At 40.9% G+C, this 23,504-nt stretch overlaps 1 protein-coding gene across 1 annotated transcript; it reads right to left on the minus strand.

Annotated features, from left to right (window-relative positions):
* SLC40A1 (solute carrier family 40 member 1) lies at positions 320–22,615 on the minus strand. The gene is made up of 8 exons (XM_018065526.1): positions 22,269–22,615; positions 21,711–21,778; positions 16,307–16,466; positions 14,011–14,126; positions 12,612–12,738; positions 4,529–4,771; positions 3,058–3,711; positions 320–1,941 (listed from the first exon to the last, which is right to left on the minus strand). The coding sequence occupies exons 1-8, from the start codon at positions 22,309–22,311 to the stop codon at positions 1,628–1,630; spliced, it is 1,725 nt and encodes a 574-aa protein (XP_017921015.1). The 5' UTR covers positions 22,312–22,615; the 3' UTR covers positions 320–1,627.

Consider the following 23,504-nt stretch of genomic DNA (forward strand, 5'->3'; position numbering starts at 1 on the left):
ACCTTACTTGACTCATTCAGGGAAACTGTGATGTAGGTACAGCTGGTTTTATAATAACACTTGCAATTTACAGAAGAGAAAATAGAATTCAAAAGAGCTTAAAGTGACTTCTTCAAGGTCAAAGAATGAGCTCTGGGGCTCATGTTTACTATACTGTTATCCAAGCCACCATAAACTAGACACATAAGCAGGGAGATAACACTTAAAATTGTGAATTATTATAACATTATAGATCTTTAGAGAGAAACAGATACTATCTAAAACAGATGTTCTGTTAACAAAAGCAATATTAAACAACAAGGGAACTCAACTCAGGAAAAACAAGTCAAGATTTTTTAAAATGTTTTTATATAGAAATATTTTACAAAGATTTTACAACATAGCAAATCATTACATCGTACTGTAGAAAGAAGAAACAGATTAAACCTCAAGAAAACAGAAAGTGCTCAGCGCAATGTATTGCAGTCTCCAAGAAAGTGCATGAATGGTTAAGGCAAAGTATGCCGCTGGTATTGGCATGCTGCAAAATGACTTGCAAAACAGTTTTGAAAAAATATATATAAAAAAGGATTTTTTTTCCCTCCATTTTCCTCACAGACATTTGAAAGGGATACATTTATGAACAGTTTTGCTCTACGACTAGGTAAAAATAACTCCTGGGTACAAAACAGTAAAAGTAAAAATGTTCTACCAAGCATGTTAAAAGTAAATCAAATGATTTATAAAAACGAAACCTTTCCAAGTTTGGGCCTGCTTTCTACATTTAACTGGCCAACTCCCTCATGTTCCAAGACGGAGATCATGAAGGATAGTGGCATGAGTTAAGTACAGATCTTGACCTTCGTGTGACTTTTAACTTCTAGCTTCTGTGGCCAAACTACTGGCACGTTTGCAGTCCTCATGCCTTCACCGTATTATAAATCTACCCTATAGCTTTGCTTTTACCTGTAGCTGACACAATAGCCATTTTATGAAGTGCTACATATGCTTAATACAATATTTTGCCCTAGCTGACAAGAAAAATACAAAGGTGCTCTCTAAAGGTAAACCATAAACCCTATTAAAGAATTCTAGTTAAGTATTTAATTTCTCCACATATATGTCAATCCCTTAACAGCAACAGGACCAACAAGGATAATACTGGTTATCAAACTTTAATTTTCAAACTTGGAAGAGAATTTGTGTTTTATAATATAATTGAGAATAAGATTTTTTAAAAAGTAAATTAATTCGACTTGAACAAGAGTGTTAGGGCAACCTGACATATCTGAATTCTAGTGCAGATAATAAATATCTGCCAAGAAATAACTTAATTCACCTGACTAATCACTCTTCTCTGGAAAATTTTACACTCTTATGAGAAATAGGGAAAATCAGTGTTACTATTCTAGTCTCTGTATTTCAACTGAATTTCTCTTTCTCTATTTTTTTTTTCTATCCTTAAATATAAGGGAGATTAACCAGCTCATTTCTCCTGGCTTGTTTCCTAACTAGCTTTTGGCCCTCAAGGCATAGCTATGGTAAAACCAGAGAGAGACACCCAGCAATTTACTGGAATTCTGAAGAACAGAATATGCACATGTGCTCTACATAATCTAGTAACAGGGGCGGCAACAGCCGAACTGTCTCACACGTCAGAAGTGTTAGCTTGATCTGCATCTGTAACTTCTTGATCATCGTGACCACAGGCAAAAAGCTGGGAGCCCAGGGTTTTCTGGGCAAATCGGAAATACATGATGTGGCCCATTGCCACAAAGGAGACTGAAATCAACACGAGCAAGCCAAAAGCTTCAGGATTCGGAGCCAGGATGACCATGATGAAATGCAGAAGATCGAGAAGGTAGTTCATGGAGTTCTGAACACCGTTTATAATGCCTCTTTCAGATTCAGCAACATTTTCTTGCAGCAACTGTGTCACAGTTAAATCAAAGGACCAAAGACCTAAAAGAAAAGGTATTTTTAGAAACTTAATTTTAACTTAGAGCCATACATTTCAGAACTATACACTAAATATCTGTTGACATATACAAAATACATACTTAACACGATTACCTTAAAGTCACCATATGTATATTTATCATAGCTGAATTTTAGAGAATTATTTTTCATTAATAAATACTGTGTTATTACTGGTTTCAAGAAATTGTTTTTACAGCCATAAGAAATAATTCTTTTCTCTGATTATTCATACTCTGAAAGCAAAACTCTGAAATCAGAGACATAATAAATCCTATTATAATTACTAGTATTTTTAAAGTTTAAAATGAACGGACCTAATATATTGTTAGGTTTAAAGTGTAAGGAAACTTTAAGCCATTAATACATTTACTGCTTCAGTCCGAAAGCCCCTACAATAAAGCTGTCTTGCTTTAATATTAATATCCTTAATAAATTAATGAACTGCTTTGTATCACAAGATAAATATGGTTTCATTTCAAGAACGAATTCAGACAGAGATAATTCATCAGTAGTCTATTAATGATTACTTAAACTTTCCCTTATAAGAGGTTTTTACATTATGCTTCCTTTCAGGGCTATAAAAATCATTTGTTTGGCAAAGTATACAACAAAGAAACATCAGCTAGAGAAGACCTCTGAAGGATTTTTCTCTAACTATTGTCTTATTTTTTTTAATTTAAACCCCACTTTTTTTAACTTTATTGCATTGAACTATTTGCTAAGTTACAGTCCTTTTGGTAGAGTTATAATAATAAAATGGCTCTAAATTACTAAAATTATAATTATTATTGATAATATCTTTTTTAAGATTAACTAGATTACATTAAAAGAGAAAGATATCCACTCAGTAAAAAGCTTCAAGCCCTAACCATGTTTTAGGAAAGTATATATACACACACACTCTACAAAATACAGGTTATTTCAAACTATAAAGTTAAATTTTCATAATAAATGACTGGATTATACATAAGAATAAAGAGTGGATTTTGCTTAAATTAACATTCAGGAGATATTTTAGCCCAATTTCTGCTAAGTTATCTGAACCTCCATTGCAAAAAGACACTTTAATTCATCAATATACAAAAGGAGACTTCTTACCGATTCTAGCAGCAATGACGCCTGCAAACAGCAGGCTGACAGAGATTATAGGCACGGATTTAGAACTCATCTCTGGGACAATACTAGCAGGAACAGACCCGTTTGACATGTGCGTATCAGTTGTAGAGATGATTTCAGATATTTTTGTAGGTGTAACTGAAAGTGGTTCTGTTTGAATGAACCTAGTACGGATATCTTCAAAAGGTGAAACAGACAAGTCCAAGGGGCTTCCAGGCATGAAGACGGAGATCACACACAAGATCAAACAGGAAAGCTGTGCGAGTCCTGAGATCAGACCAGTCCGAACCAGGCCACACCTTCGACGCAGCCATGTAAAGGCCACAGTTCCCATTATTCCAGTTATGGCTGATGCTCCCATCAAAATACTGAGGATGGACCCGCTCAGCCCCTGAGTATAGGCGTACCCTGTAGTGATGCAGTCAAAGCCCAGGACAGTCATATAGAGGAAAGCAAGACCCATGCCCGCCAGAAACACAGACTGGTTGTAATAGGAGACCCATCCGTCTCGGAAAGTGCGGAAGGGCTCAGCCATCTGGGAGGCACAGCTTGGCTCTTGCTCATGTTCAAGTTCATGGATGTCAGGGTCTTTCTCACCCATTAGATGAGTTCCCTCCAGGGGTTTTGGCTCAGATTCTGTTAATAAAAGACATTATTATTTGAGGGAGGGGACATGAAAGAAAAAGCTAACTACCTTACTCAGTAATTTTCTTTTCCTCATTCCCTCACCTATGGAGGGCATCACCCATGGACACCCTCGGCTACTACATATAATATGTATTTTCTTTTACTCATCTAAGGATTTCAGCCAAGGAATAAACTCCAAGTATTTATGTTATAAACAAAATACTATTGATGCTTCTCCCCTCCCCATTCCCCCTCTCTCTCAGAAATTTAATCCCACCAAAGTAAACAGCAGGAAAACTTAACAGATAAAATATAATAATTGTCTGAGAAAAATACACAACCTTATTTCTGGGGCCCATTTAAGATTCCATTTGCTCAGAAGCCTAACTTCCTCTTCTCTTCTTGAAAAATGCCCACCCTCATATCCTCCCTCTCTCCCACTGTCCCACAAATGGCAGGCAGCTCCCTTCTTTACAGACTTCTAGGAATTCTCTTCTCTTTCCCCCAGTGTTCTTCTCATTACCATGCTCAACTTTGCCCAGCCCTCAATTAATTGCTCCTCTGTGCCTGCTATTCACATTAAGAAAAAGGGCCAGAGGTCCCACTCCAACCCCTTGAGGTTCAACCCAGATTTGTTCCACAGATCCTCAAAAGACTGGGTTTTAACTTATTACCATGTTGATATAGTTAACCTCATGCAGGCCATCATTAATAACTAAACCTGACACAAATTCAAAATTATTTTGGTCTCAACCAACATATAAGATCTGCAAATAAAATCAAAATAAGATCAAAATAAAGGGATTGAACATTTTGTTGAGTTTACCTTTGTATAAATTCAGCCGTTTCAACTCAGTTTCCTCTTTAGGAGGAGCCTTCACAGCTAAAGCAGGGGTTTTCTGGTAAACTTTCCAGAGCAGAAAGTATTCCACACACATGGATACCAAATTCCATGCCGAAATGAAACCACAGCCAATGACTGCAGAGCCAAATGTCATAATCTGGCCGACAGCCATCGGGGCCAAGATGTTGGTTAACTGGTCAATCCTTCGTATTGTGGCATTCATATCTACAGAGATAGGTGAAAAAGGCAGGTAAGTGTGCAAATCTATCAAAGAGAGACTGCCCACTTATATAACACAACTCATAAACCAAGAGTATTGATTCCTAAGATGTAAATTTTTAAAAGCACTCTGTAAGCAAACTATTTTGGTAGAAAATCAATTGCTGTTTGGAGCAAGTCACATTAAACTTGCCTCAAAAATCATAATTCTCTAGGATTATATAAATTAGTCTAACATCTGCTTTCTTAAAATGAATTCAATAGTAACTCTACATTCATTTATTTCAACAAGCATTTATTAAATGCTTATCATGAATTAGGCTATGACGAAAAATGAATACCCTTCCCGTCTTCATGAAGTTTATACTCACATGGGAAAACAAAGACAATCAACAAACATATAAATACATAGCAAGTCAAATGTTCATTAAAGACTAGAGTGAAAAGTACCGCAGAAAAAGGGTATAGAGAGTGCTCAGGGAAAGGGGGAAACTTCAGTTCTATATATGGCAAGGTCAGCGAAGAACTCACGGAAAAAAAGAGAGCATCATAGCAAAGGCATGAAGCAGTAGGAGGCAAAAGAGTGAGTCCTGTGAGTATTAGGGAAAAAATCCCAGGCCAAGGCAAGCGCAAAAATCCTGGAACCGGAGGAGCATGCCCAGAGGAACAGCGAGGAGGACAGTAAGCCTGCAGCAGAATGAGGAAGGGAGAGGATAAGAGATGAAGTCAGAGAGAGACAGACTGGCCCAATCATGCAGGATCCTAGCCTACTACTTGGAAATCAATTTTTATGCTGAATGACTCAGGAAGCCTTTTGAAGCTAATGAACAGAGAGGTGGTACCACATGACTTGTATTTTTAAAGGTTCATTTTGGCTTCTGTGGTGAGAAAACTGCGTATAGTAAGTGTGTGTGTGCGTGGGTGGGTGGGGGTGCAGTAAGTGTGTGCGTGGGTGGGTGGGGGTGCAGTAAGTGTGTGTGTGTGGGGGTGGGTGAGGGTGCAGTAAGTGTGTGCGTGGGTGGGTGGGGGTGCAGTAAGTGTGTGTGTGTGTGGGTGGGTGAGGGTGCAGTAAGTGTGTGTGTGGGTCGGTGGGGGTGCAGTAAGTGTGTGCATGGGTGGGTGTGTGTGCATGGGTGGGGTGGGGGTACAGTAAGTATGTGTGTGCGTGGGTGGGTGGGGGTGCAGTAAGTGTGTGCATGGGTGGGTGTGTGTGCATGGGTGGGGTGGGGGTGCAGTAAGTATGTGTGTGCGTGGGTGGGGTGGGGGTGCAGTAAGTGTGTGCGTGGGTGGGTGGGGGTGCAGTAAGTGTGTGCATGGGTGGGGTGGGGGTGCAGTAAGTGTGTGTGTGGGTGGATGAGGGTGCAGTAAGTGTGTGTGTGTGTGGGTGGGTGGGGGTGCAGTAAGTGTGTGTGTGAGTGGGTGGGTGGGGGTGCAGTAAGTGTGTGTGTGGGTGGGTGGGGTGAAGGTGCAGTAAGTGTGTGTGTGCATGGGTGGGTGGGGGTGAAGTAACTGTGTGTGTGGGTAGGGTGGGGGTGAAGTAATTGTGTGTGTGGGTAGGGTGGGGGTGAAGTAATTGTGTGTGTGGGTAGGGTGGGGGTGAAGTAATTGTGTGTGTGGGTAGGGTGGGGGTGCAGTAAGTATGTGTGTGCGTGGGTGGTGTGGGTGCAGTAAGTATGTGCGTAGGTGGGTGGGGGTGCAGTAGGTGTGTGTGTGCGTGGGTCGGTGGGGGTGCAGTAAGTGTGTGCATGGGTGGGTGTGGGTGCATTAAGTGTGTGCATGGGTGGGGTGGGGGTGCAGTAAGTGTGTGTGTGTGTGGGTGGTTGGGGGTGCAGTGTGTGCATGGGTGGGGTGAGGGTGAAGTAAGTGTGTGTGTGCATGGGTGGGTGTGGGTGCAGTAAGTGTGTGTGTGGGGTGAGGGTGAAGTAAGTGTGTGTGTGCATAGGTGGGTGTGGATGCAGTGTGTGTGTGCAGTAAGTGTGTGTGGGGGGTGGGGGTGCAGTAACTGTGTGTGTGCGTGGGTGGGGTGGGGGGTGTAGATAACAGTGGGGCCAAGGAGACAGGTGGGAGACGATGTGGGGGGAGCAAGACAGTAACGGTGGAAACAGAGAAGCAGATACTGGACATAATCTAGAGGGGAATCAGGAAGACTTGGAACAGATTAGATATGGTATGCGAGAGAAAGAGAGGAATTACAGATGACTCTAAAGTTTTTATACTGAGCAACAACTGGATTGATAGAGTTTCCACTTACCGAGAAAGGGAAGACTTCAGATCAATCAGGTTTGGACAAAAGAATAAGCATTTGGTTCTAGAGATGTTCATTTCTCTAAGTCTACTGACATTCAAGAGGCTCTGTCAAGTAGACAATTAAAACATACAGGTCTGGAGTCCAGGAAAGAAGTAGGTATCAGATCTGTGAGTCACCACCAGCTGCTTGATTTTTAAACCAAAGACACTGGAGGAGACCAAGAGAGTGAGTATAGACTGATAAGGTCTGCGGACTGAGTCCCAGGCATGCCACTGTTCAGAGGTCAGGAAGATGAAGAGGAACCAGCAAAAGAGGAGAAAAACCAGGAGAGTGTGGTGTCCTAAGCCAACAGGGAGCAATGTTTCAAAGAGGAGGAAGTGATCAATTGGCAAGCAATGCCGTTAAGTCAAGAAAGATGAGCAATGAGAAGCATCTCTAGACAGGTCACGTGGAAGGTGTTGAGGACCTTAAAAAGACTAGTTCTAGTGAGCAATAAGGGCAAGTGCCTGATTGAAGCTGGTTAAAGAGGTTGGTGCCAACTCCAGGGGACACCATTTCTATTATATTCCAAGTGAGTGGCACCGCCCAGCTCACAGTGTGAATGTTGCCCCCGTCCCCTCCAGCCCTGGTATTATGGAAAGCAAGGCCCCAACCAAGCAAAGGAATTGGGAAGACTGAGCACAGATATTTCTTTTTGTTAAGTTTTGTTCAGAAGGAGAATAAAGAAATGGGAGTGAATAGAGGGGGTAAAGAAGGGCATTTTTAAGATGAGCAAAGTTACAGCATGTTTATATGCTAATGTAAACGATTCAGTAGATGAGAAAGGACAGAATCTTCGTCTGCTGCACAAGCGGCAGAGCTGTTCTTGGATAGGACCACAAGCAATTCAAGAGTGTAGGTCACGTACATGGTGGCAAGAGGGACGTGAAGATGGGAGCACGTGAAAGTTCTCATTTTTCCACTTTCTCAGCAGAATACAAGGCAAGGTCATCAGCGAAGGTGAGGATGGGAGAGGCAGTACTGAATGTATGAGGAAAAAGTGAGACACAGTCCTTTAGGAAAGTGGGAGGAGGAAGGGGCCAGAGGAAACTATGATCACACAGTCACACAGCAGCATGAAAGGGCCAGCTTGAACCCAGTGGTCATGAACTTTAAGCGAGAGCAGTGAGCAAAATTGTGCGTTTTTTTTTTTTTTTTTTTCCACCATGGAGAGTTGGATTTAAGCAGGATCTTATGAAAGGAAAAGAACAAAAGGAGAGGAGGCCAAGTGAGCTGAGGGTGTATACTAGGAGGCGTTCCTATGGTTGGAACGACTGCGTTTGGAATTTAAACTGGGTGAGGAGAGGAGAAAAAAGGGGGTCATGAGCAGTGGAAAGGCAGTGGAATCGATGACTTGTAGGTGCCAACCAGGCTGGAGCGCTGCCGTGGCTGGGGAACCAGGAGGAGGGAGCTGATAAGGCAGGAGGTATAGGTCACGTCTTGGATGCCAAAGATTGAGATTAGGGAAGGGGAGGGTTTTGCAGTGCTAACAGGGTCTTTGGGTATGACCCTGGGAACATACAGCTGAATTAAGAGTGGAGGACAAGATGCATAAAGGAGAGGAAATCAAGAAAATAACCTACTTTCTCATTTTCTATCTCACAGAGTGAAAACTGAGAAAGTTCTTATCAATCACGTGGGGCACCTTGGAAAAGCATTATGTGACTAATAAGCACATTAACAGAAAACTGTCGTTACTCTTTCTCTCGCTCTTCCTGGTCCTCAGCTGCCTTCCAATCAGCCCTATGCACGCAGAACACCTGCATGATAACAGGAGAACTTTGACATATTTCACCTTTCACTTGAGAAGCAAAGGCAGTTTCCATTGATCTTATGCATAACCAATTTTGCAGAGGCCTCATTAACTTCCATCTGCCCCTGCTAATAATTTCCTAACATGGAAACATAGGATTGCTCCTAATAACCCAATAACTTGAATCCAAAAATCAAATACTAATGAAAACATACGCTTGGATCTGAAGGCCTCAGAACAACAATGAAATTTAATTAAAATGATTTGTTACTTTTTTACTACCTCCCTTTTCAAGTGCTCATGAAACTTCCTAAGGCCACCAATTTCTTTTCTTTATTATCAAAATTTAGAAATTTCTATCTGAGGAAGCGAATAATGTTTAGATGTAGTGTAGTATCAGAAAAGAGAGTTCATTTTTCGGAAGCAGAATTAATTAAATAATTTTTGAAAAAGACCTAACCATTTTACTGGTAACAGGTTAGAGAAGAGCTGGTCCTCTCAATGTGCAAACATACTCTTTTTCACAAGCTTGTATTGATTCTTATGCAAACACACAAATGTGTGCTCATTTAATTCCAATTAACTGTTTTCAGCTGCAGCTGTGACAGAGCAGGACATCAGTAGCTACTTGCTGTTATAAAGCGTATATATCTCATTGAATAATAAAGAACAGATTTGCTGAGCAAATAGCACCTAGCAGGTTTGTCTACTTCAAATATGAAATCAATTTTCAGTCAATGGAGTTCAAACAAGAAATGTATCTACCTTACTTGATCAAGCCAACCAACAGATGTTTCTCTAGAATGAGGGACAAGAAAAATCTCAGACGCTATGAACAAAAAGTGATTAACAAAGGAAATGAAGAAGGAAATAAAACCACAGATGGAATAAAAAATCAGGGAAAGGAAGTGAGTTTCAAACAGATTTGACAGGCGAAGGGTCATGGCTCAAGAGAAGGCTTTAGTAAGACACTAAATCAAGTACTTAGACAAATCAGTCGACAGATTAACAGTATTTATGCGGAAGAAGAGTACCTTTTCTGGAGCTGTCTAAACTGGATGGTAACAACTATATTTTGACCTGATGCCACTGAAATTATAAAACTTTTCAACCTTCCAGGGAATATCTCTCTTGTTCTTTACCCTCAGTGATATAACTTCCAATTTTATAAACTACTCTGAAAACAAGAAACATTGGGATGAGGGATTGGGAACAATTAGCTTCCAGCTGACAACCCTCTCTCTTAATGAGCACACTCTTACCCCATCACATACATTTTACACACATACACGCACACATGCGCGTGATGCACATGAGTTCAGTTGGTCCTGCCCAGCCTCCTGCTTGGTTTCTAACAGTCTTTGCCAGCAACCTCAAAGATCAGCCTGCATGAACATAAATTGCTCCTGCCTGGAAAAGATGTGTATGTGTGTATAGAGACACAAAACCAGAGGTACCACAGGTGGCAGCTGGAGTCTTTTCCCCTTTCTCCTCTATTTTTCCTTTACCCTCCTCTTTTTTTATCTGTTCTGTACCTCTGACTTATAGCAGGAGTAGTACCAAAAATCCATGGTGAGAGCCTTGCTGACCCCCAGCATGGAAGAATTACCTGTTCCTATTTTGAAGGACCATTTTTAATTAGTTTTTAAACAAATATGGAGGTCAAAACTTGAGGAAAAACAACATGGAGAGCTTCTTTAGGCTCTATCCTGTACTTGTGGCTGAATTTGAAACAGCACCACTTCCTAAACTAATCCACAATGGACAGGAGGTCAACAGGCAGCTTCCTTCCTTTCTCAAACTCGAGAAACTCCCGAAAAAGCAAAGGGAAAGGGAAGTCGCTCAGTCGTGTCCAACTCTTCACAGCCCCATGGACTGCAGCCTACCAGGCTCCTCCGTCCATGGGATTTTCCAGGCAAGAGTACTCGAGTGGGGTGCCAGAAAATAGTCTGGTTAGCCCGGATTCTTCCATTATGCAATAATTCCTCAAATAAAGAAAGATAGCTGAGAAGTGGCCAGTCATATTTTTGTTGCTTTCCTGGAATATCACTTTATAGTCAGAAAGGTCCCAGAAAGTTACACGGGATCTTTGTTTTGTTATTTATTTATTTAGAAATTTAACACAAATTAAAGATTCTGAGCACTTTCGCTTTACTCAGGGATTTTTTTTTTCCAATTATAGATTCTACAGACTTCACAGAGTCAGCATGAGATAAGAAATTCAGAAAAGAGAAAGAAAATCATCTTAAAAGCTTAACGTTTCCCCCAAATACATTTCAACAGATATATGTGATCTATTTTTAAAATATATCCTTTTGTACCGTTTGAATTTCAGAATATGGACACACGTTACATCCTTAACACACTAAAAGAGGAAGAAAATAACAGGGAAAAATACCCAAAAAGGGACAAAATCTTATCTCTTAATTCTATGTGACAAAAAGAGATATGGAATTATTTCCTATTAGTAAATGATCACAGGAAGAAAAATCAATGAGAATCACTACTTTAGCTCCAGAGAGAATTTCCTGCAATACAGGCTTTCCTGTGCTAAATTCATCTTCCATATTCACTGACCTCTAAAATCACTGTGGTATCTCTATCTGAAGCAGCATTATTACTGCTATCACAAAGTGATGACTTAAGCAAACCCTTCTCTTTCTTCATGTAGACCTTTCACAGATTTTGTTCCCTTTCTCTCAACTTCCTATCTTTTTTTTTTTTAACCACATGTCTAGTCAAACAAAGTTGCTTGCTAACCCCAATACTTAATCTTGCCTCTGTGTCCTGGGATAAGCCACTAAAGTGATCGGGAATGGTCTTGTCAGTCAGGGTGGTTGGCAACGAGTTTGTGATACCCATTAATCTCAGTGACTAGCACAGCTGACTAAGCTGACCTGTTCGGTAAAAAGCGTACAGTCCTCCTTTGCTTGGTGCAATTTCAACCCATCTGGCTGCTGTATGGAGCAGGGGGTAAGTAGGGAATATTGAGTAAGGTAGGTTACTCTAAGCCCAGGTACTGATGTAATGGATATATTGCTTTGTAGGCATTCTTCAGCCTTTGTTTGCCCTCTTGCACGTTTCTAATGGACAACTAAAATGCAAGCTTCTATCCTCTACTTCTTTAGTGTTCATAACAGCAATTACAGTGCATCATACATAATGTAATAAAAGTTACCACTATAACTTAAAAGTTGAAGGAATCAACTTCTAGAGTCTGTCCTAGAATTGTGTGTGTGCTGCATATTCAGTCATGTTCGACTCTTTGCCAGCCCATAGGCTGTTGTGTTCCAGGCTCCTCTGTCCACGGAGTTTCCCGGGCAAGAATACTGGAGCGGATTGCCATCTCCTTCTGCAGGGGATACTCCTGACCAGGAATCGAACCCACAACTCTCGCACCTCCTGCATTGGCAGGAGGGTTCTTTACCAACTGAGCCACATATTTGTTTCTCTTTGTTTAGATAAAAGTAACATCCACAATATTTACTGGTAATAATAACCATACTATGATGATAAATTCATGTCAGATATTCACTGTTGTAAGTATTAGAAAGACATCAAAAGAAATATTCTTCTATTTGCTAGGTTTTCATAGAATAAAAGAGAAGGTCACTAGCCTATAAATTAGCTTCTTAACAGTGAGATACATCTTTGTGCTGAGATTGATAATGTAAGAAAAAGACTACACTTTCAATTTATTATTCCTTAAAATTACTCAGAAAAAAAGGCTTAAGCCTCAGTTATTACCACTGATTTAAAGTGAATACTAACATAAACCATTTGGTAGAAAGAGAAAAGCAAATTACCTGCTAATCTGCCTCTGTCTTCTCCTGCAACAACAACAATCCAATCCCTTTGGATTGTGATTGCAGTAGCAGTACTGGCCAAGTTTGCAATATTTGCAATCGTGATGATCAAGATATAGCATGAAGTCTAAGGAATTACAGGAAAAACATTAAAATGTCAGTTTCACTACACTGTACCGACTGGTCTTTGGTAGCATAATAAAATTTTTATTTTAATTTAATTTCACAAATTATAAAAAATCATCTTACTTGTAGACATGAAATAATAAGACAGCAGTGGTCAAGTTAAAGGGCATAATATCTTTCTAATCTGTATCTTCTGTGGTACAAAAACATATTGAGTGCTTGGTCATGTCCGACTCTCTGTGACCCATGGACTGAAGTCTGCCAGGCTTCTCTGTCCATGGACTTCTCCAGGCAAGAATACTGGCATGGGTTGCCATTTCCTACTTCAGGGGATCGTCCCAACCCAGGGATCAAAGCACATCTGCGTTTCCTGCTTTGGCAAGCGGATTCTTTACCACTGAGCTACCTGGGAAGCCCCATCCGTGGTATACATGATAGAAAATATATGCACATTCATATGACCTGGTTATCACAGAGTGTTAACCTCGGGGTAGTTTTTAATTCCTCCCATAAATATGTCCTTTGGAAGAAACATTGAAGGGGAAGTGAAAAGTCTTGCGTTTAAATCAGAGTTCTGACATTTTCCAGCTGCATGACCACAGGCAATCAGCTAACATCACCTTGCCTCACTTTTTCATCAACAAAATGAAGGGAATAGAGTAGAAGATTTCTTGTCCATCTAGCTTTGGAACTCTACAATATCAATTCAAATATACCTAAGAAGATTTACTAGTGACACCAAATTTATTGTTTTCCACTACACCCATCTCTGTGCTCTTTTTGTCAAGCTCTTATGAAATTAAAGTGTGAGAAGTTATCTACTCCATGTCCTCAAATACAAATACCAATTATTATTGGAGGACCACAATCATGACTGATTTATATATATGGATAACATCTCTTATATGGTGTGAACAAATTATAGGTTAATACTAATGACCTGAAGGCTAGCAGCTGGATTATGTAATAAACTCTTTGAACTTCCATTAAAACACAAAAGGAAAAAAACCAATAGAACAAAATTTAAATTCAAACAACACACAATGAACGCCTGTTATGGGCAAAACAAAAACAAAAACCAAAACAAAACAAAAGTGGTAGGGGATATTAAAGTAACATGGATCACAGCCTTGTCTAACTCAACGAAACTATGAGATTAAATTTAACAGGGCTTATTTGCAAAAAGACATTCCCTAGCCTCAGACAGTTTTCCTCTTTTATCACTAACAGACACATTAACTTTCTGCCATCAAAAATCTTGTTGAGAACTTACAAGAACCCATCCATGGTACATAGTCAGAAGCTCGTTCTTATGTAGGAAAACCATCATCAGGATGACTCCACACAGGATGACCGAAACGTTCTGGATCACCAGTGAAGTCTGGGCCACTATACAGAGGGAGAAACAAAGTGTTCACACACCAAGCATCTCAACGGAGCTGTTTTCATCCACACACCACTGTTTTACTGTATTAATGCATATGCAAATTACAAGAAATGAAAACATTCCTACCTGAACTATTTCCAGCAGGACCCAGCATATCACATCAGAGCAGTAAAACTTGCAGACAGAATAAAGAAGTACTTCTCATTTTCCCTGATACCGCCATTCATAATGACTGCATTTTCATTTATTTTCTTGAAAAGTATATGGTCATAAACAGAACTACATTAGATAAACAAGATCCACGTCTCAGCCCTTTGTAGCTTAGGCAAGAATAAGAACATGCAAGAGGCTAAGGAAGAGGTCACGGAATTCATAACCTCCTAGATGGCGGGCTGAATTTGATAAGATCATACAGATGAGTAGGAAAGACACATAAAAAATTGCCAAGAAAAAGGCAGCAGTGTGTTCCTTTTAGAATTCTAAAGCCATTTGCTTTGCTATGAAATTCTAAACTACACCTTTCCTCAGAGAAAAATGCCAACCTTCTGAGAGTGAGGCATCCGTGTAGACCAAGAGCTGACACAAGCATGGGCCAGGATACCAGGAAAGGACACCTTGGGGTCTTTCCTTTGCCGCTCACTATGCAGAGGATCTAGGGCAGCATACTTAAACTCCTGCATCTGTGTCTATAAAGTGAGGATGTAATACACATCTATCTGCCTTCCTTACTTTATGGGGTCATTATAATGCTCAAATAAAATACTCATGAAAGCACTCTGAAAAACACAGAGGGTTGAATATGAAAGGTATAATTATAGCTCTTGCCTTTAAGGACAGTAAAGCTCATTCTGGCTTGGAAGGTTATATCAAAGCCTCGAGACAAAACAAACTGCTTTCTGAAATTAGTTTGAAATAAACTCCCAACACATAAGTCATTCTTTTATTGTACAAGGCTTAAATACCAACTGAATGAGATTTTTGGCTTTCAGAACCCCACAGACCACAGGAAGGGTACACACGTGAACAGATAATTATAAGAGCATAAGTGAAATAGCAGAGGTATTAACAAAGCTGTAATCGGAGTGCAGGAAAAAACAGTGTCTCTCGCTAACTCAGCCTAGAGACATCAAAGATTTCCACGGAAGCAGACACATGAGTTGATTACAGCGGATAAGTACAAGATTGCTATCCCACCAAACTCCTCTTCATCCAACTCAAATTCTTTCCTAACTTACAATTTCAGTGTTCAACAATCATAAGATTAAAGGTCTCTATATATAACATTTCCATGCCCTTATGTATAATGATGTAAATAACTGGGAATTTTTTTCTAGGATACAAAACCTTTTTCTACATGTTGTATGTTCTCTGGTGTATTGATTCTCAAAATAAAATAATGCCCACCTTGGCCATTTTACTAATAGCATCAAGTCCTAGAATTTGATAATCCAGTTGCTGTCTAACCAGGGGCAGTCATCCTGAGTTGAAAGAAACAGATACCTCAATCTTTCCCCAATGACAACGACAGACATGGCCAGGTCTTAGCATTATCAGCTGACTAATTCTAGGAAATTCTGCCCTGAATTATTATCCAAATTGCCCTTATATTCAGAATAACTGAACTGTTCTCTTTCTTATACAATACTTAATGATTTCACTATTAATGCTCTAGATTAATGTCAGTATACTATCATTTCTTCTTTTTTCTTAAAAAATTAATAATTCAGCTCTCTGTGATCAGATACTCTTTTTTAAATCCATTGTTTCCACTTCCCCTACACACCCACCTATATGAAACACAGTACCCCAGGGGACAGATGTTAAAGCTGTCCCAGGAACATTATATTAAATGAACTCCAGTGCAAGTCCTGGTTAAAAAGATGCCAGAGTTAAGTAAACTTTTAACGTTTAACATGGTTCACAGAAAAGTGCTATGATGTTAATCATTAACATTTGTAATTTATGAAGAGCCAAAAAAGATACCTCCCCAAATCTATAAACTCAATATCCTGATATCCCATCTATCTGCGGGAGTCCCAGGACCCTCCAAGCAGGGGTGCTGCCACTGAGCACCCTACCACCCAGGTAGGGGCTGCAGAGGTGCAGTGGGTGAGTCACAGTGGCTTCTCTCTAGCGCAGGCACTGGTCCCGTGAACACAGAGGCTCCTATGACACCACTCACCTTTCAGTCTGGCATTCTTATCCACCCAGTCGCCAATGATAGCTCCTAGGACCAGCACCGAGCCTGCCACCACCAGCCCGTAGACCGCCGTCAAGAGAAGGCTGTTCCCATAGAGCTCCACCAGAAACACAGACACTGCAAAGTGCCACATTCGGTCCCCCTAGAATAAGGGGACAAGAGAAAAGGTTCTGACAGATTTGGGCGGGGGGGGGGGGTAGACTTTCTAGTCAACTATACTCAAAAAATTGCTTCCTAACAAAAGAGCACTTTCCGACTATATCAGGAGATTTTCAAAGTCAACAGTTCCTCTATGGATTGAATGCAGTCAGGTGTTAAAACTGTTCATCCTGGCACAGTGGAAAATATCCTGCCCAATTACTAAGTAAACCTGAGAGAAAAAGCATATTAATGAAACAAACATACTTATCATTCCAGAAAAGCACACAGTTTCCAAGTTCAAGAAGGTTTTTTTGAGATAAAACCTGTTCCCTTTTTTTAATGAGGTTTCTAGCCAGGCCTGAGATTGAGAGGCATAAAGGAGTTTGCTACTGAACCGGAATGAATCTACAGTATCGTAGTTTACAAACATCAGAATGCCTTGAATGTCAAGTAAGAGCTAGTTTCCCAACTTGTAAATGGTAAGAATGCACTACATTACCTTTCAAGTTTCATATTTTACCTATAACATTCTAAAATCTATGTTCTACTTCAGAAATAAATTTCAAAGACATAAAACATCAGGACAATCAAAAAGATGAAGTTAATATGTTCAAATTCTGGCACCATATGAAGATGTCAAAAATAAATACATAAATTATTTTAACATTTTGACATAGATGAGTTTTAAAAGGGGAAAAAAAAAAAAAAACCTATTTCTTCTCTCCAGAGTATACAGGAAATTCTGGAATTCACTGCTGCAAAACGAGTAACAGAAACTTTTAAATGAGTTGAGCAAATTAATGTGTAAGAAGTCTAAAATGGACTTTATTGTGAGTTTTTAGGCCCCATTGCTGACTTGTGAGGTTAACCTAAACCAGGACAATAATGTTCTATCATAACCTATCGCTATGAGGAATCACTACAGGAAACTAAATTCCCAGCCTAGCCTCCATAGTTATGGAGTGGAAGTAGTACTACACTCCTAATTCTTTCCAACGTCTTAACATCCTCTTGACAAATTTAGTGTATAAGGAGCAATGTATTATCCTGCTATGTCCTATGATTTTAAACATTTAATAAAGCCAAGACAACAATCTGATGCATCCAAAGTTAAATGGATGCGCACATTGTAGCCAACATTTACAATAAACTTCATGCAGACCAGTATTTCTCAAATGGGGGTGATCTCCAGGGATCACTTAGCAACGTCTGGATCTATTTTGGGTTGTCACAACTGTGAGGGTGGGTTTACTACTGGCATCTACAGTCCCTACAACAAAGAATTAATCAGGCCACGACGTCAACAGTGCCAAGGTACAGAAACTTTGGTGAAGAGGATTATGAACATTATTTAGAACCACAGCTCAAAGTTAACATAAGAGTAGGGCCTTGAGGGATGGCGTGAACCAGGACGAGTAAACGTCTGGAAACCAGTGGAAGCACCGTGTTGGAAAGACTGATTCTCACTTGATGGTCTGGGATGTGAGCTTGAGGACAAGCCTCAGCACAGGGCAAAAGCCCAGACTAGAAGCACAGTAAATAACCGTGGGATCAGCAAAGATGTGGATACGTGGTGGATCCTGGCTGTAAATGAGTATAGAGTAAGACTAATTCATTAACTATAATGTTCTGGTACATTAGATTTGTTACATGAATGTTCAAGAAGTTTGAGGTTTAATTAGTACCATAATTCATATTTCTCATACAGCGTTTTAAAGTTTGCTTTGATAATGGAAAATTTCTTCCACTTAAGTAGGAATAACATTTCAAATACCATTGTACTAAATGACTAAAAATATATGATACAGCTTGTTTGAAAACAAGAAAAAGACAATTTTACATTAAGATAAAAATGGCAGTAAGAGTAACAAATTAACCTATTTTCTTAAGCTTTAACATGAGAAGTAAGTTTCGATTTGATAAGAATAAAATGGGATGAGGAGAGTGGAGGTGCTTTATCCTAATCTCCATCCTCGAAAAAGACAAAAACACACAAATGCCTCAAATGATAGCCTGCCTCCGTGAGAATTTCCTCTTCCTTATCATAAAGAATAAGAAATATTATTCCTATTGCTTCTTTCTTCCCTTTCTTGCAGTTACTCTACTGAAGACCAGCTGACTTACTATGCTGTGCTAGCTTCTGGTATACAGCAAACTGATTCAGTCACACATTTTTCACATTCTTTTCCATTATGGTTTATCACACGATATTGAATATAGTTCCCTGCACTACTCAGTAGGTGCTTCTTTCTTTGTTTGTTGTTTTACTCCTGTGTTTTTTTTCCAAAAGAATTTGTTTAGGTTTCTTTAAAGCAGGACTTTGAAACAAGTGCCACAAAATTTTCTCTCTTGCCACCTCCTTGATAAAGAAGAATAAAACTACTCCACTTGCTCCAATTTCCAAAGGCTTAGGCTTTAAGAAGTAACAGGCTCAACATTCACAAAGCCCAAGAATCAGGTAAAGTCTCTGTAAATATTGACCAAGTGAGCTCTCAGGCCCACCCACCCATTCTTTCCTAACCTCCATTTCCTGCCCTCCCACAAGCACTCATCATACTTTGAGGGTTTGTTTACATGTTCATCTACTTCCAGTGCCCTGAGCCGAAGGCCAAATGAATGTCATTACTGCACTGAATAGTTTTCGAGAGGCTACTATGTACCCAACCATACTGCTGCTGCTGCTAAGTCGCTTCAGTCGTGTCCGACTCTGTGCAATCTCATAGATGGCAGCCCACCAGGCTCCCCCATCCGTGGGATTCTCCAGGCAAGAACACTGGAGTGGGCTGCCATTTCCTTCTCCAATGCATGAAAGTGAAAAGTGAAAGTGAGGTTGCTCAGTCGTGTCTGACTCTTAGTGACCCCAGGGACTGCAGCCCACCAGGCTCCTCCATCCATGGGATTTTCCAGGCAAGAGTGCCGGAGTGGGGTGCCATTGCCTTCTCTGAACCATACTGAAGGCACTAGAAATTCAGCAGTACACAGAAATCAAGATCTATATGTTCATTCTGCTTGCATCCCAGCGAACAGAGACCTAAAGTAAACCCAGAGTAGGCCAGGTGGTATAAATGCTACATGGAAAAATAACGTAGGGTGGGCAGGAAGGTGGCATTTTGCATGAAGCAGACCTATGAGTAGAAACCCAAGGAAGTAAGAGCTGGCGCCATGCAGACATCTGGCACATAAATGGAGACAGTCCATAGCACGATGCATAAGATAGTAACACTGGCCACCCTTTTTCACTGCCTTATACTGTTAGTTATCTTTTTGTAATTAGATACATTGTTTAAAACCCATACCAAATTATATCATAGATTCCTTGAAAACAGGATTCGCTTCTTACCATATTTTGTACTCTGATAGCATAGAGTGAAATATATTGATCCACTGGCAGAAAGAAATGAAGTCAGAAAGAAAAGCATTCAATCTCACACAAATCTAACCCAATATAACCTTCTACCTTAACACCTATATACTCAGTGTACAGGAAACCATGGGCAATGAATAGATAGATTTGTATACATATGCATATATAATAAATAAGCACATATATTTTGTTGGAATAAAACCAGGCAAAGCGTCAAACAGGAGATAACACTCAAAAGGCAGAATTATCTAGCGTTAGAGAGCATTCATTTTTTGCACTCTTCTGCACCAAGAAGTGAAAATTCACTAAACCTTACATGGCTGTAATTGCTGTGTTTTGTTTTAATCCAAGTTTCCCACAAGAACTCCTTTTGCTCAATTATCTTTAAGACTGGAGTAAGCGTCTGTCATTTTTCTTGTGTTTTGTATGACAAAAAACAAATCCTCCTGGAACAATCACAGTTCCCCTCTTTCGGCAAATCTGACCTGTCAACCTACAAACGAAAGGTCATATAAATCTAAAACTTGATCAGTATTTGGAAGTTAGTCACCTTCTTCCCCTAAGAGAGAGGTCCAGATCACAAGATAAGAATTTCAGACACTTACGTCCGTCACGTACCACTTTAAAATAAAAATACTACTGAATTAAATTAGAAGAATAATTTAATTGGCTTTAAATTAATTAAGGGCAGTTTCACTCGATTTCTACTTAGAATCATCAGTTACCGGAAATGAAACTCAGGCCAAGTCTACTTTGTTTACATGTATTTGCAGAGTCATCCCTGTCTAAGCCTCTGGGGAGATAGACGCTGGCCTTTCTAAAAAGCCATCTTTGAACTGCTCTTTCTTAAAGAGCTGATAACCTAGCTTCATAATTTCCCAAGGGCATGGGTACAGATTTCCTCATACTATAGTTTGCATTCATGTCTTAAGGATGGTCCAATAGAAGTTTCCAATTTAAAAAGAAAATAACATTCCCAAAATTTACTCTCAAAATTCATTCTCCTTACTTACAGTTCTGTAAAACAGAAACTTATGGTTCTGTAACTATCACGCATGACACATGAATAGAATATACTCAGATTTATTGCTTTAAACAATAAGACCAACTGTTTAAAAGATTTTAATAATCAAAATGATTTAATAATCAAAAACACATCCATCATCCTTTGGGGATTATTCTTTGGGGTCAGGGGGTGTTGGTGAAGGAACCCAGGCCCATAGAAACACTGGGACTCTTCCAAGACCACGTAAGAAGTCAGAGGGTGACTTATCAATCAGCTGCTGATTTTCATTGGATGATGGCTTTTAAGATAGACTGAGATGTCTCACACATATCTAGCAGATAACATCTTAAGAGACCAGAATTTTCATCACTCAGATATTTGTTCTTGGGGTCCATATCTACATTAATCTTAGAACTGCTATTTTTAGCCTGTTAGTCACACCATTATTCTACTGTATTTTCATAGTGTGGTATGCTGGAACTTATCTTAACAAAAACAAATAGACAAATACCTTAAAATATGTAAAAACAGAAAGTAATATCAATGAGACATTCATCCAGTCTTAGTAGCAGATATTACCATTTATTAAGCCTTGTAAGGCAAAATACAAGTAATGAAGATAATCCTGCCCTTTTTAATCCTGTCTTTGGATAGCTGTTGGTCTACATAAAGTATGATAACCTAACAATTAAGTAGCATTCACTAACACCTATGGGAAAACATCTTTGGTGAAAATAACTTAGAGCATGTGTGTTCAATTGACTTCTTCAGATGCATGACAAAACTGGAAGATGGCTTAATATAACTGACCCAAATGAAAGGAAGCAAGAAATTGTGCAACTATGCTGTAAGAATTACTGTAGATCATCACTTACCCAAGTAGACAGAGAATGACCAAGGTAGAGAAGGAATTTTGCAGAGGTCAGGTAGTTTGCTAAGGATCCTGCAAAGATACACAGTGGGGAGATAAAAAGCGTATTTAGTCACTTGAGTGAACTGGGGTTGGAATGCTCATTCATTTGCTCTTATTAAATACAATTATTAAAAACTGCTTTGTGGGGCAAACCACGCAGATTTCATCAAGTCACCTAGAAACTGATGGGTAGATGAGAAATTCAGCATGACCTATTATTGGTCAGTATCTGCAAAACTTCACATACAGTGAAGAAAACTCTTGTTTCAACAGTCTTAAACGCCATTCTGTTTTTCACAAGGCAATCCCAACTGTCCAGTAGATTCCATCCTCGTTTGTGTGCAAACTCCTTTCCCAAACCTTGAAATTCCTTTCTTCCTTAACCTCCACCAAAACATGAGTCAAACGAGCTCCTAAGCACGCTGGTTAACAGCTGAGCCACATTCCTCCAAAACCTGCACGGAGCTGCCGGTCTCCAACGAACCAACCTGTTTCCACCCCAAGCGTGGGCTCAACTCACCACAGCATCCTCCCTGACGGCTCTGCTCTCTTGTCCTGGTCATGACACCAGACGCCCCCCGCTTGTTCTTCTGCGGTTCCTGCTGCTCCTGCTGAGGTGTTTGTCAACAGGAGTGCAAGAAACTGAAGAAAGCACCGCCGAAAATACAACTCTGTGCAAAAAGCCTCTGACGACGACTATGATAAAAACAGAAAATGAAAACGGCCGGGGGTCTTCTTTTAGTCTTCTTTCCAAACTTAGCTAACACTGTAGCTGAAGTTGGAAAGGCAAAGCCTTATGGAAGCGGGTGGGAGGCTCAACAGGCCGTCCGAGCCGAGTTGGGAGAGCCCTGCGCCGCCGCCGCCGCCGCCGCGGGCCGGGCCGGGCCGCCACTTATACGGGGACGGGGGCGGAGCTCCGGCGGCCGCCGCGGCGCGAGGCCAGGCGCCCCGCAGCCTTCCACGCCCTTCGTGGAGTCGCCGCCTACCCGCGGCCCTAGGGTCCGTCTGGCTGCAAACGACCCGCGGGCCTGGCGGCGCCTTCGCCGGACGAGCTGTGCTCGCCGGGTTACCCGCCCTCCGGGAGGCCGCGAGAGGAGGTCGGGGAGCCGGGGCAGCCAGCCGGCTGGGCGGTGCTGGGGGAGGCGAGAGCCAAGGCCCGCTTCGCACCGGCGGCCTGGTCGGTCGGGGAGCGGGCTGCCGCCGACGGTCGACGGACGTCGTGCAAAGCGCCAGTCGGCTTGGAAGAGTTGGGGAAACATCCTTTTTTTTTTTTTAAACGAAAATCATTTTTAATATAGATATATAAATAGAATCCGTGTCACAGAGGCCGTTTTCCTGGCCTTGCCGTTCCGGCCCGCCTGCAGGCAGAGAATGTCTTTCCTTCCCAGGATCTCATGGCGGGGCTTCCCTCAAAGAACCAGAATCAAAGGGCAGGAAGGGGCGCCGGCATCAGAGTCCAGCCCTCTTCAGAGGAGTAAACGGGGCCTTTGGAAAGGTGAAATCCCAAAACGACGTAGGGACCCAGCCCCAGCCCAGAGCTAGGGGCTCCATGTCCTTCCTGGAGAGGCAACCAGGAGGAAGCACCCAAGCACTTCCTTTACCAACAAGCTTGCTTCTCCCTCAGCGCCCTCTGAGCCCTGCCCGCACCCACATGGCCAGTCCCCACCTCTCCTCCAAGTGGCCCAGGACGGGACAGGCAGTTACCAGGAATACCGGTTATCCCAGTTGTGTCCCTGTCCAGATAAAGCCATTCGGT

The sequence above is a fragment of the Capra hircus genome, chromosome 2, assembly GCF_001704415.2.
Source record: "Capra hircus breed San Clemente chromosome 2, ASM170441v1, whole genome shotgun sequence".
NCBI classification, from domain to species: Eukaryota; Metazoa; Chordata; class Mammalia; order Artiodactyla; family Bovidae; genus Capra; species Capra hircus.